At 42.3% G+C, this 14,318-nt stretch overlaps 1 protein-coding gene across 1 annotated transcript in view; it reads left to right on the forward strand.

The window, feature by feature from the left end:
• The window catches only part of GTF3C1 (general transcription factor IIIC subunit 1), a 116,121-nt gene that overhangs the window by 85,137 nt on the left and 16,666 nt on the right, over positions 1–14,318 (forward strand). The window contains exons 25-29 of the mRNA XM_036737963.1: positions 623–765; positions 2,320–2,401; positions 4,224–4,336; positions 6,085–6,147; positions 7,147–7,240. Of these exons, the coding sequence (XP_036593858.1) occupies positions 623–765; positions 2,320–2,401; positions 4,224–4,336; positions 6,085–6,147; positions 7,147–7,240 (495 nt within the window). The remainder of the gene's footprint in view (positions 1–622; positions 766–2,319; positions 2,402–4,223; positions 4,337–6,084; positions 6,148–7,146; positions 7,241–14,318) is intronic.

Here is a 14,318-nt window from a genome sequence, read left to right on the forward strand (position 1 = left end):
TTTGCCTGGGCTGTGGCCTATGCATACCTGGCATTCACTTTCTCCTTTCCTCATTTCACAGAATCTTTGGCTTCAAAGTTGAACTCAAACACCATCTCCTATGGAAAACCTTTCCAGAGGCCCCTAATTATTAGTGCTCTTTCCCTCCTCAGTCTGTCTTGTATTCACTTATCTGTGTAAATGTTGTTATTCCATCCTTCCCCCTCCTTGTAAGGTCCTTGAGGATAAGAATTATTCATTGTTTTGACTTTGTGTCCCCAGGTTCTAGAATGATGCCTTCTGCATTTTAAATGCTTAATAAGTGCTTGTTGAATTATTGAACTGAAGGAGGTGGCATTTGAGATGAGCTTTAAAAAACAGAGAGGAATTTAGCCAAAAAAAAAAAGGAGAGTATTCTAGGCAGAAGGAGTGACATGATCAAAGAGATGGGGCTATTACAAATATATCTGTGGAACAAAAAGTGGTCTAGTTTTCCTGGAACATAAAATACATGTATAGGAGTACTATGAATTAAAACTGGAGAGATAGGGTAATGTCATGGGCAGGGGTTTGATTACCAGACAAAGGAGTTTGACCTTTTCTTAGAGAAATCTCATTTTTCTGTCTTCCATATTTGATCTAGGTGAAAGGCCCATTTGTTCCATGGCAAGTTGTCCGGGATATTTTGCATGCCACTTTTGAAGAGTCATTGGATAAAACATCCCATTCAGTTGGGCGAAGAGCTCGCTACATAGTCAAAAATCCACAAGCCTATCTGAACTATAAGTAAGCTATTTGGAAAGAAATATTTTTTACTTGGAGTTAAGGTGGTTCTAATAATGCTAGCTTTCAGTATTAAAACTTCCCACATAGTAAACCTTAGGTAGGACTGGTGTACATATACTGTACACACCTAATTTTTGTTCTAGACCTGTGATTTCATTAAGATAGTGAATTCACAGTTTGGAAAATCAGTCCCTCCATGGATGCAAACTGGCAAATTGGGTAAGTTAGTTTTAGAGAGTTTCATGGAGTCGATTAGTTTAAATGACTTGCCTATGGCTACACAGCTAGTTAGTAGTAGGATTCAAACCCAGCAGAAGGCCTGATGTACAGTAGGCCTCTTGATTGATGGACAGGAATCAGGTTGACTCAAATTTGGGTCTTCCTGAAGATGGAGCCAGGCCTCTATCCATTGTGACATGCCTCCCCATTTTACAGATGAGGAAACTAAGGCTTTGAGAGGTTAATGACTTGCCTAGTGAGTGGCAGACTTAGGAGATCAGCACAGGCTGTTGCTTTTGCTACAAGATAGAATGTGGTACAGTGGCAGCAGCACTGGTCTTTGAGTCAAAAGACCTGGGGTTTGACTCCTCCCGCTTAGTAGCTGGGTGACCATGGGCTAATAGAACCGTGCTAGCACCATTTGTCAATTCCTGCAAAGAAAGGATTCCTTTTCCCAGAGCAACCACTCCAGGTGGCTCCTTGCCTCCATCCCCCCAGCCTTAGCCATGTCCTCCTCCCATCTTCTATATCTTTCCAGCACATCCCCTGGAGACTCAGGGAATAGACTTCTGAAAACTCCTTCCTACTTTTAAAATATCAGGTAGAACACGGACCATACAGTTGGAAATCCAGGTGCCATCCTGAGTGAATTTAGTCAAGTTATCTTGGCTTTCTTCTCCTTGGTTCTAGAACTGGAGAATAAGGTTGGCACTGCTTATTGGCACCCAAATATCATCCGAAAATGCCCTGGAAACCCATTGAACTTTATAAGTAAATCCATGATGCTGCTGTAACCTTCTAAGGCAGCCCAAAACAAAAACATTTAATTGTAATGCCTTTTGAAACACTCAAAGCTCTCCCACTGGCCCAGTCATTCCTACGAAGCAGTCAGGTGACCTGGGTGCTCTTCACCATCTTGAAAGAAAGAAGGCTCTTGATTCATGGCAAACATAATGGATGAACATTGGGCACCAATCCTTTTCTTGTTCAGATAGTTCTCTGGTTCCTAGAACTGGAACTTTTAGGTTGGGGGCTCTGCGAATAAGGTAACGCACAAGAGATGAGCCACATTGTACCATAGGAGAATCAGCATCTCTGAGTCCAAGTCAGGAATTTGAGTCCTACCTAGCTCTCTGAATAGCCTCAGTTTCTTCATCTGTAAAATAGAGGAAAGGCAGGAAGCACTTTGGAAACTTCAAAGAACTATTATTAATGTTCTCCTGGTACAATTGTTACGACCATAAATGAAACATCCCTAGTCAGTTCTCTGGTATTTCAGAACATAAAGGACATTAAAATACACAAAATGATTTTCTTTATCTTCTCCTGATGCAGAGTTTGCCTTGCAGAGGTGTACCAAGATAAAGCTCTCGTTGATGATTTTATAAATCGAAAACAGAACTATCAAGACCCTGAGGTAAGAATGGTGTGATTGCTGTGAGGCCTTGAAACCAAGAACAGTGTGATTGCTGGACCACAAATGAAGTCTCTTACTTATTTGGTTCTGAGTGCCAGTGCTGGACTTTGACTTGGCAAACATGGGATTTTTCATGACCATTTGGGAAATCTACTTCCCAGCTCCTTGAGTTTGAACTTTACTGAGCCGGCTCCCATCCTCACTTTTTAAATGAGGTCAGAACTTTGAATGCTCTTATGCCTCAGGCCTGCATTGGAAAAGAAATGGAGCAGCTCTTCAGAGATCACGTCCAGGCTCTTTACAAACTGTCAGACATCTCTGGAGAGCTTAAGAACAAGTTACAAAGTTTGCTTTCTGAGAAGTCCCTTTCAGTGCTGCAGTTCTATAAGGCCCCCAGTGCTTCAGGTGCACAGAAGCATATGAGGACGGAGGGACGCCTAGTGGCAGTAGGTGTCTTAGACTGAGGACGAGGAGATGGGGGACAGGCAGCTAGCTGACAAGTTAGTCAGATATTTCTTCCCAGTTCAGCTCCTTTGCTCTTCCCATTGTGGTGTTAGGAAAAGAGCTTGGAGTTGGCAGCTGACAAGGTCAGTTTTCTTAAACTGGATGCTAAATGAACCCAGAGAGTAGAAACTCCCCACATTTTTCATTTTTCCTTTATCATACTCCTTTGTACCATAGTTCTGTGTATCCATAGCAGTTCCCCTCAGGTAGACTGTAAGTTCTTTAAGAGCAAGGTCTGTGTTACATCTGATTTGTATTTTTCCCAGTGCTTGTAGCATAGTGCCTGGCATACAGTAGGCATTTAGTAAATGCTTGTTGAAATGAACTGAATTCTACTGAGTAAGGTCAAACATAATGCTAACTGGTCATGAATTAATAAGCAGAAAGTGTTTACTGACCCAGTTTGGAGTCACATCAGAGTTCGTTTTTCAGCTCTGAAACTAATTCTCTGGGCAACCCTGAACAAGGCACTGCAGCTCTCCTAGCCTCAATTCTATAGTGAAGATAACAATACTTAGGCTACTAACCTCTCTGGATTGTGTTGAGAAAGAACCGTGTTAAGCCTTAAAGTGCATTGGGCAGGTAGATGGTACAGTGAGTAGAGTGCTGGGCCTGGAGTCAGGAAGACTCATTTTCCTGAGCTTAAATCTGGCCTCAGACACTTTCTAGCTGTGTAACCTTGGGCAAGTTACAGAACCCTGTTTGTCTCATTTTCTTCATCTGTAAAATGAGCTGGAGAAGGAAATGACAAAGTACTCTGGTATTTTTGCCAAGAAAACTCCAAATGGGGTCATGAAGAGTCAGACACTGCTGAAAAACAACAACATAAGTACATAGAAACTTAAGCTGTTAGTTTCCTCTTGGTGGTAGGATATCACAGACTCTCAAAATCAGCAAAACCAAGACTAGGCAGTCTTGTTCCTGGTGCACATCAAGATGAAGGAGAGGGGGCAAGCAAACAATCAGTGGTGGCTAGGCAGAGGTGTGACCCCTTTGCCAGAGAGTCTGATCTGTGTCCCTGAAGGGGGTGGGGTAAAGGTAGACCCTGGGAAAGGAACAAAGCCTCAGTTGACCCACACTCGTAATAGTTCCAGGATAGAGCACTTTTTTTTTTCTTTTCTGTAAATGCTAGAGAGGTTCTCTCTCCTGGCCTCCCTGCCATCTTTGAGAGTATAGGAGGTGGCCAGTGAGGCCCACTTCCTTTAGGGAGAGGCTGATGACATGCGTTATGAGGTAACTGACTGGATGAGACTTAACATAGCCTTCTTTTGGGAAGGGAAGGAAAGGGCTTTAATGTTTCATCCTCTTCTTTCAAAAGGTTTGTGCTGAAGAGTTTAAAGAATTTGTGGAGAGGCTTAAAGAGAAGTTCAGTTCTGCTCTGAGGAATCCTGACCTCGAAATCCCAGACACGCTGCAAGAGTTGTTTAGCAGGTACAGTACTTCTGGGACAGTTCATGTGGTCCATGATGTGAAGGAAGAAGTACAGTCACCCTGAATCACCATGCTCCTACATGTTTCTCTCTTGGACAAGCTGTAGTATGAAAATCATGATTCTGTCTAATTGTACTTGGCTCCACATTTAATGGTTGCCGTGTGCCTCCCTATTCCCTTGGGCAACCAGCCCAGACTGGCTTCTCCACTCACTCTGCCTGAGTTCTGCAGTACTTATTCTGCTTCCTTTAGGGCTGTAGGGGAAACTAACAACCTTACAACACCAGAGAAGGGTGGGCTATTATTATTAGGTTCCTGGTTTGATCAGCTTTGCTTCCATTTCCATTCCTGTTGCATAGGAACCTGTGACTCGGGTGTCCCCTGTCACTTACTTGTGCTCCTGAGTAGTCCTCCCCTTCCAAACTTTCACATTGATCAAACCAGATTTCCCATGCTTGCCTCAAGTTTAAATAATTTTTCTGTTTTACATTTTCATTGAGAAAGTCCCTTCAGTTTGATTTCTAAAGTCCCTCCTTTAAACATTTTCTGTTTATTGATTCAAGCCCGGTTAGTCATATGTTTGGTCTTACTCCATAGAGTCCATTTCATTTAAACAAGCATTTATTAAATAAATGCCTTCTGTATGCAAGGCACTGTGCTGTACATACTGGGAAAAATACAAAGTTAGATGTGGCACATACCCTGCTCTTAAGAAGCTTATGGTTTACACGAGGGGAATTGCTAAGCACACAAACAGCTATGGTACAGAAGAGTATGATAAGGGGAAAAGGAAGGTCCAGTGGAAAATGTGGGAAGTTAAGGTTCATCTAGTACCCAGTTTAAGAAAAGTCTTCTTTGTCAGCCTTCCAACACTGGTGATAAGTGACTAGGGTTGCCCAATGTAACCTTGGAGAAATTTTTTCTAGACCCTCAGTTTCTTCTATAAAATGAAGAGATTGGATTAGATACCTTTAAGGTTACTTCCAACTCTGTGATCCTGTGGGTCAAGTTTTCTGTATGGGCAAAATTCCAGAAAATGACTTGCAGAGAATATATACAGGTAGTATTTTATCTTTTCACTAAAGTGTTCATAAAGAGAATTAAAATTAATTCATGCCATGACATTTTTAAAAAGAATCTTACAGTACCTCTTTCTCACACTCTGTGGTTCAACGACCCAAACCAGCCTGAACATATCAGATGTGATGTCAAAATAATGTTAATTCATTAGACTTCTCAGTGTGGCTCTAGACACCTGGGCTTGTCCTGGAGGCTGCGGGGTTTGGAGAGGAGGGTGCAGGAAGGAGGAGTGGTGTAACTAGAAAGACAGTTATTAGAGCCAAGATGAAGACCAATATAAATAAGGCCAGGATATCCCAAGGAGTCAGACTAAGAAAAGCTGAACTAGACCAGTGAAGCTGTGTGGAATGTTGTTTGTGTGAAAAAGCTAAGAGTAGATTACGCAGATGACCACACAGGCCCCCAGGCTGTGGATTTATCTTTATAACCTGATTTATTCCTTGTATTATAAGATCCACAGTGCTCGCTTTCATCCACAAAACTGTCCCTAATTCCCCCCCCTGCCTTTGACGTTTAACATCAAGGTTTGGGGTTGGTGCAAAGGGTTTACAGATAGCCATCAAGGGGTGTTAGGGGGTGTTAGGTTAAGTACATCCTCCTGTCGTTAGTCAGATGGTTCAAAGCCTGTTTTCTGCGTTGAAGAGTTTCCTTTTCTATTCCTTCTTCAGGTACAGAGTTTTGGCAATCGGGGATGAAAAGGATCAAAGCAGGAAAGAAGATGAACTTAACAGGTGAGCAGGGGCAGGCGTGATCCTTGCAGTCATTAGGCTACCCATTGGCTTTCTTAGAATTGTCTGCTTAATTAGAGGCAGTGCAGCATAGTGGAAGGAACTTTTGATTTGGAGTCAAAAGACCTGGGTTTGAATCCTAGCTCTGCCACTTCCTGGCTGTGTGGCCTTGGGTGATTCACTTTACTTTCTGTGCCTTAGTTTGCCCATCTGTTAAATGAAGGGGTTAAATGAGATAATCTCATAAGGTCCCATCCAGCTCTATCCTACAGTCCTATAAAGATCTTTGCTTTTTTCCTTGGAAGTAAAGTTGGTCCACAAAACTTGTTGCCAAAGGTTCAAACCTATAAACAAACAAAACAAGACATTTTTCCTCCTCCCTGTATTCTCATTCCCCAACCACCAGCTTCTGGTCCTAGGCTCGGGAGCACCTGGAAGCCAGGCGGAACAAGTGTGTAGTGGAAAGCATGTGCACTTCACTTCTTTGCATTAGAATGGGTTAGGAAACATGGGTCTTTAAGCTTCCTTCCAGCATTCAAGCTCCCTGATTTTATAACTTCACTAGGTCTCCATTGTCAAGGTGGGCTAGAAAAAAAGACCTTAGAACTGTTATCACATGATTTCTCCAGAGGAAGACTGCATTATGTCTACCTTTAATTCTAAAAAACTAATATCAATTTTAGATTTTAAATTGTGTGCCTTAAGAAAAATCATTTCTCTTTAGAACAAAAGCTATTTTAAATTATTTTTAATATAATCACTATATTAGTAGACTTTAGGTGTGTGATAAGGCGGTGTTATCTTCTGCCCTGCTCTGATTGACAGTTTTAAAACATTTCTTTCTGCAAAGGACAACCAGCTAAGGAGATTCAATGCCAGGAAGTAATTTTTTCTGCTTTCAACGTCTGTCATTTTGTGAGCTTGCTGACTGTTTTGTATTAGTATTGAATTCAGAGGATTTCTTTCCATGGTTTGATGTTCTTGTCACCTGTTCTGTTGCAGTGTGGATGATATTCACTTTCTGGTACTGCAGAACCTGATCCAGAGTACTTTGGCCCTCTCGGATAATCAGATGAAGTTATGTCAGTCATTTCAGGTAGGCATCAGATTGGTGTTTCCTCCTTATGCGTGGCATTTGCTAATGATTCCAAATGTTGCAGAGGAGGCTGCCGTTCACACCACACATATCTTTGTCACTTTCTAGCCCATGGAATCTGAGAGAAGTCAGGGTCCATGCAGGCAGGCAGTCTGCACTTCAGTAGAGAAAGGAATAGCAGCAACATTGAGGACAGGAAAATGGGCAGAAGGGGAAGACGGGCAGATGTCATTGAAGGAACAGTCAACATGGATAGCCAGTTTGGGGAGTTCTTTTGTTTTGTTTTTTTTTACATGTATATTAGTGCCCAGAATTTTTGGATGTTTGTGATTACTACACGTGGAAAATATAATGTCCTGGGGACCTTAAATCTTCTTTTCCAGAGAATTTAAAAGACCTCTTGTCTATCTTTTTGATACCCAAATGAAAAAGATAAGAAGGGGAAATTAAAGCACAAAAGTGTTTAATGGAAACTTGCTCCAAGACTAGTCCTAGCTCTTAAGAGATTTTACTACTTTCTTTTTAAAAAATTTGTTATTATCTAAGTAGAGACCAGCTTTTGGGGAAAGTGGAACATTTGGAAAGGCCAGTGCCTCCAAATTCAATCCCTTCTTGTATCGCAGGACAGCCACAGTTTACCCCTTTGTCCTTCTGTTGATCCTTGCTCTTTTCCTTGGAAATCAATACCCTTTCTTCCACCTGCTTTCTCTTCCCCTATTCCTCTGACAAATAGCGCAGTAGCATCTTCTCTCTTCTCCCATTTCATCTGAAGCAGTTACCAGCCCTTTGGAGATTTTCTAAGGGCCTTTGTAGAAATAGCATCATCGTGTAGTGGGGAAAAAAACACTGAATTGAGGTAGCCTAGGTTTAAAACCTTCCTCTACTGCTTTCTCATCTATCAAATGAGACTTGGGCTGGATCCTCTTTAGAGTCCCTTCCAGCTCCACATCCCCTTTGAACTGTATGGAAACAGTAAGAAGAATACATTTAAGGAGTTGCCACATTTTGAAATTCATAGCATTTAGAGCTAGCAGGACCTTAGGGATCTTCTGGTTTAACCCTCTTGTTTTACAGGTGAGGAAATTAAGACCTAGAGAAGCAAAGCAACTTACCTAAGATCACTCAGGCAATAAGTTACAGACCCAGTCTTTACTCTGTGCACCACCAAGTTATCTCTGGGATACCCTGGAGCATAAATCATCTCCTCTAGCTCCTCTCCTGTTTCATTGTCTCTCAGCTTCTTAAACTGTCTATCCCAAAGGCTTGTATTCCTGAGCCAACCCCTCCTTCGAGAAGACCTGCTTTCCACCTGTCGTAGTACTTCTTGTCAGTGCTGTAGGTGGAGACAAAAGTAGCCCTAGGTGCTAATGTTGAGTCTTCAGGTACACAAAGGACTCAGTTGAGATTCACTTACATCTCAGAGGAAACTCTGGAGTGGCTCTCTTTATCCTAATAGTAATCACCATGATATGTGGCTTTTCTTACAATAGCCCTTTGAGCTAAATACAGTGATTGATATGTGAATCTCATCCATGTGAGTGTTTCCACAAAATGGCCTACATCCACTTCTGTCTGCTGACATAATCACCACCCCCAGTCAGGCCCTCACCCCCTCCCACATACACTATTATGATAGCCTCTTAATTGGTCTGCCTGTCTATAGTCTCCCCCTTCTCTAATAAGCCATCCCCCACATGAATATAACAATTATTTAACATTGTATGACATATATAACATTAATATAACAGACCAAAGCATAGGTTTGACCATGCCCAGCCCCATACTACTCTCTGCCCTAACCTCTCCAAGTCTTAAAAGTTGATTGGAGGGTACATATTGTCCTGCTTGCTAAATGCTGTTTAGGACTCTAGATAAAGGAGCTCATTCCTGCTTCCTCATCCTGTATGACTGGGAATCCCGAGCAGAGGGTCTCATCACCATGGACAGATACCAGTAGCACACAGACTGTTGATCACTTACCCGTCCTTCTCCCTGTTTGAGCGGCCCACCTTCTTTAATGGCTACACCTCTCTGCTGGCATCTTTTACAAGACTCTCTTCTCCTAAGCGCTTCTTCATTGGTGATATGTTGTAGCCTGTTCTTATCCATCACTGCTTCTCAAGTGCCCTTGGATGTACCTTAACTTTCTTTGTCCACACACAGTGTCTAAGATAATTGGCCTGTTGGACTAACTCTCAGGGTAGACAGGGAACTTATTTATATCCTTCTCTATTTCTTCTAAATGGAGAAACTGAGGTGACACCAGGTAGGTGGGTAGATTTGCCCAAAATCATATAGCTTGTAAGTGGTGGAGCAGAATTTGATTCCGGGTGTTCTGACTCTCAGTCAAATGCTTTGTCCCCCACATCATGCTTCCTCTTGTATGTGAGAAATCATCTCATGTGACCCTCTGACGTGGTTCCCTTTATATTTGGTTTTAGCATTGAAGGTCAGTGCCTCTTAGTTGAACTTTATGCATACAAACTACTTTGATAAGGGGGAGGGACAAGGAACTTAATTTGGTGGGGAAAGAATTTATTTTTAAAATGAAAATTTTGTTCTGTTTTCATTTAAAGCCAGTCTTAATATTTTGGGGTATTAAAGGGGAAATATTCATTACTTTGGCCACAAGAGGGAGCCCATCAGAAATAGCAGGAAAAATGGTTGGGATGCACAGTTCCATTGTAGCTCATTCAAAGGTCATTCATTCAGCAGATATTTGTTGGTTACCTGCTGTTCGCAGAACACTGTGCTGGGTGCTGAAGGAGGTGCAAAGCTGAGATAAGACAGCTGTCCCTGCCCTCAAGGAATTTACATTAGGCAGATAAAATGAGAGGGGAAAAAACCATCATAAATCCCCACAGAGTTAGCTAAAATTCACTATGAAATCCAGAAAGTAGACGATGTTTTGTTTTGGTTTAAGGGCCATCAGAAGGATTGAGGGTAGAGTGTCAGGGAAGAATTTTTTGAAGGAGGTAGAATTTTAATTGAATTTTAATAGAAAAATACTGGGGTTTGAGCAGTGAAGTGCCATACAGTCTGCTTCCATCTGAATTCTGTCAATATGTGTGGGATCTCTGAAAATTCAAGTTTACTAGCTATGTATGTTGTCTTCTTTTGCGAGTAAGCATCCTTTCCTTCACATATAAGATACCTCCTTAAGCGCCATAGTATGCTTTGTAGACTACATGTTCCACCATTCCAGAGAGGTGTCAGTAAGCCGTACTATCTGAGGCAGCACGGTATAATGAAAACAGCACTGGTCTGGGGGTCAGGAGGCCATTGTTGAGTCCTGAATTACTGTTTGTGTGACTGAACAACCTTCCCCTTCGGGGAGCTAAAGCAGTGGTCCACAGAGTCTTTCTTCACCTTTTTGGGAGGAGTCCAGAGAGCCGTCCAGTCCAGTAGAGCAAGTATTTAAGTGCCTACTGTAGACAAGGCGCTAAGGAAAACTAAGACATAGTGAAAACCAAAGAGCATGTAGTAGGATACTCCTACTAAGTAAGATAGAAAGAAGAATAATGAGCCCACAAACCAATATAAGAATTCTAGGCACTTGACATTTGCTGAGACCTATTCAGTGGCAGCATGTTTATATTGACTGTTTATTGGATGCCTCTTTTTGTCTTCAGAGGAGGGAAGCAGCCACCCGGAGTTGGAATGTGTCATCCTTCCCTTCCCATCAACTCCTTGCCAAATCAAGCCTTCATCACCTCTCACCTCCACTACATACTAGTAGTCTCCTATAGGCCTGCCTGCCTCTAGTCTCCCTGCACACTAATCCGTCCCCCACACAAATTTATAGAGTCAAAGCACAGAGCTGACCATTTCAAGTCCCTGCCCCAAAACCTGCAGTAGTAGCAAAGTGTTCCGGCATCTAAAGCTCTTCATAGAATTTTAGAAATGGAAGAAAAGTCATCGTCATTGTTATCTGATCCAAAATTGCCCTCTCTAAAGTTATCGGTGATCTCTTAGTTTCCAAATCCAGCAACCATTTCTCTATCCTCATTCTCCTTGACCTCTCTGCAGTCTTTGACACCACTGATCACTCTCCTTCTTGATTCTCCTCTCTAGGTTTTTGGGACACCAGCCTCCCCTGGGGTTTTCCACCTACCTATCTGCCCAGTCCTGCTCTGTCTCCTTTGCTGGATCCTTATTCAGATCCTACCCTCCAATCATAGGTATCCCTCAGAGTTCTGTCCTGGCTCCTCTTTTCTTCTCCCTCCACCCTTGGTGATCATTTGGTGATCTTATCAATTCCCATGGATTTAACTACCATCTCTATGCTGAGGATTCTCAATTTACCTTTCCTGCTGACTTCTCTCTGCTGACCTCCGGTCTCTCATCTCCAACTGGCTTCCAGACATCTCAGACTGGATGTCTATTACATATATTATTTTCAACATAGCCAAAACTGAACTCAGCATCTTTCTTCCTAAACTCTCCCCTGCCTTCTCTATCACTGTGGCCCTAGGGCAACAACCATCCTCCCAGTCTCTCGGGAGTCATCCTCCTTACTGTCTCTCACTCCCCATACACAAGCTATTCTTCAGGCCTGTCAATTTCACCTCTTAAATACATCCCCCTCACTATGATACTACCACCAGTCTGTTGCAGACCCTTGTCACCTCATGCCTGGACTACTTCAGTAGCCTGCTGATGGGTCTGCCTGCCTCAAGTCTCTCCCCACTCCAATCCATGCTCCATTCAGCCACTAATAGACTGACTTTCCTAAAGCACAGGCAGGTCTGACCTTGTCACTACACTACTCAATAACCTCCAGTGGCTCCCTACTACCTCCAGTATCAAATACAAAATACTCTGTTTATGGTCTCCATAACCTAGCTCTCTCCCACCTTTCCAGTCTTCTTAGACATTGCTTCCCACCATGGACTCTTTGATCCAGTGACACTGATCTCCTGGTTGTTCCACCAACAAGACCCTTCATCTCTCAGCTCCAGTCATTTTCTGACACTGTCTCCTAGCCTGGAATACTCTCCCCCAACTACTGACCTTAAAGGGCTTCCTTTAAGTTCCAATTAAAATCTCATCTTCTGCAGGAAACCTTCCCCAGTCCCTCTTAATTCCAGTGCCTTCCCTCTATTGATCATTTCCTATATAGCTTACTTTCTGTATATTTCTTTGCATGTTGTCTCCCCCGTGAGATTGTGAACTCCTTGAGGGAGCTCCTTTTCCTTTGTATCCCCGGGGCTCATCATAGCAGGTGTTTAATAAATGCTAATTGATCCAACCCCCACATTTTTTAGAGCTCAAGGTTACATACCTTGTACCTGGCAGCTAAGGAAACTCATGTCTTCAGACTTCTAGTCTAGTGATCTTTCTGTTCTACCATAATGCCCCCTCTTTCTTCCTATACTGATAATTATGAAATCCCAACACTAACTCTGTATCATATGGAAATAAATGTCAGAGCAGGTGATTCCTGGGAAATCTGCTTGGAGGACCCTTCATCATAACAGAAAGGTAGATTTTTCTTTCTGGAGCTCCTTCAGGCCTAATTAAAGAGCCCATTAATGAGCAGTTAGGGAGAGTATCTGAAAGCCATATGAATGTCCCTTTAGAATCTGTCTTAAGACACAAAGGTCCTAGAAATGTTACTGAGGGGAGATGAGGGGAAAAATGGAGGTTTTTACACTCTCCCCCAGTGGAGCTATAATTCCTGCCATGCGTGTTGTGGGTATTTTGCTGTAACCTCTTTGTGTTAGTTACTTGTGACAACTAGAACTGTTAACACAATCTTAGGTTATGCTAGTGTCCAAAACAGGGGCATGGAGGTCCCTGGGGAGAGAGGGAAGGTCATAGGCTGTTGGTTTGTGCTCTGGTTGTATATCATCTGCAATATAGGATTGAGTTTTGGGGAACCACATTTTAAAAGTGAGGTCAGTAAGCTAGAACGCAACCAGAGGAGGTTAGCTAGGATGGTGAGAGGTCTGGCAACCATCATATGAAGAAAAATTGGGATGAAGGAGATAGAAGAAGAAAAGTCTAATATTTAAAGAGCCTGTCTGTGAGAATACATTGACTCTGCTTTCTCCCAGAGGACAGAAATATAGAATCAATTAAGGGAAGTTAATAGGCAGCAGTTTTTGTCTCAACATGAAGCTTGGTAACAATTAGCATTGTCTAAAATTGGAATGGGTTGCCATGGGAGGTAGTGAGTTCTTATTTATTTTTGTGGAGATCTCCTTCACTGATGAACTCATTATCTTTCCCCTAAAACTCACTCCTCTTCAAACTTCCCTGTTTCTGTCAAGGTACTACCATCTTTCTAATCACCCAGGTTCTCTACATTGGTGTTGGCCTTAACCCCTACCCTCCCTCCTCACATGTCCAGTCAATGGCCAAATCTTGCCAATTCTGCCTCTGCATATCTCTTCTCTGCCTCTCTGCCATCACACTAGTTTAGACCTTCATCACCTTTCACCTGGAATATTGCTATAGTCAGCTTATTGTTTGCCCTTCCTCAAGTATCCACTCTTTTCAATACAGCCTAGATAAACTAATCATCAAAGTGATTTTCCTAAAGTGATAGTCTAATTATGTCACTTAATAAACTTTATTGGCTCCCTATTACCTTAGGATCAAATATAAGCTTCTGCTTGGCTTGTAAAGTCCTTCACAACCTAGCCCCAACCTACCTTTCCAACTTTTAGATATTACTCTCTTTCTCACACTCTGCGGTTCAGTTGGACTGGCTATCTTGATGTTCCTCACAAATAATACTCCCATCTTCTAGCTCCCCATCTTTGCACTAGCTGTTCCCCATATCTGGAATATACTTACCTCTCCTCACCAACACCTCATATAATCCCTTGTTTCCTTCAAAAACATGCTCAAACTCTGCTTTCTACCTGAAGCCTGTCATGATTCCTTCATCTTCCACCACATTTGACTTGAATTTATTTTGTGTGTGCTAATTTATATACCTGTTATCTCCCCAACAGAATGTAAATTCCTTGAGGACAGGGGTTGTTTCATTTTTGTCTTTTATTCCTAGCACCTATCACAGTGCCTGACATGTAGTAGATACATATTTAGTAAATGGTGTTGACTGATT

Source organism: Trichosurus vulpecula, chromosome 9 (genome assembly GCF_011100635.1).
Source record: "Trichosurus vulpecula isolate mTriVul1 chromosome 9, mTriVul1.pri, whole genome shotgun sequence".
Classification (NCBI taxonomy): Eukaryota; Metazoa; Chordata; class Mammalia; order Diprotodontia; family Phalangeridae; genus Trichosurus; species Trichosurus vulpecula.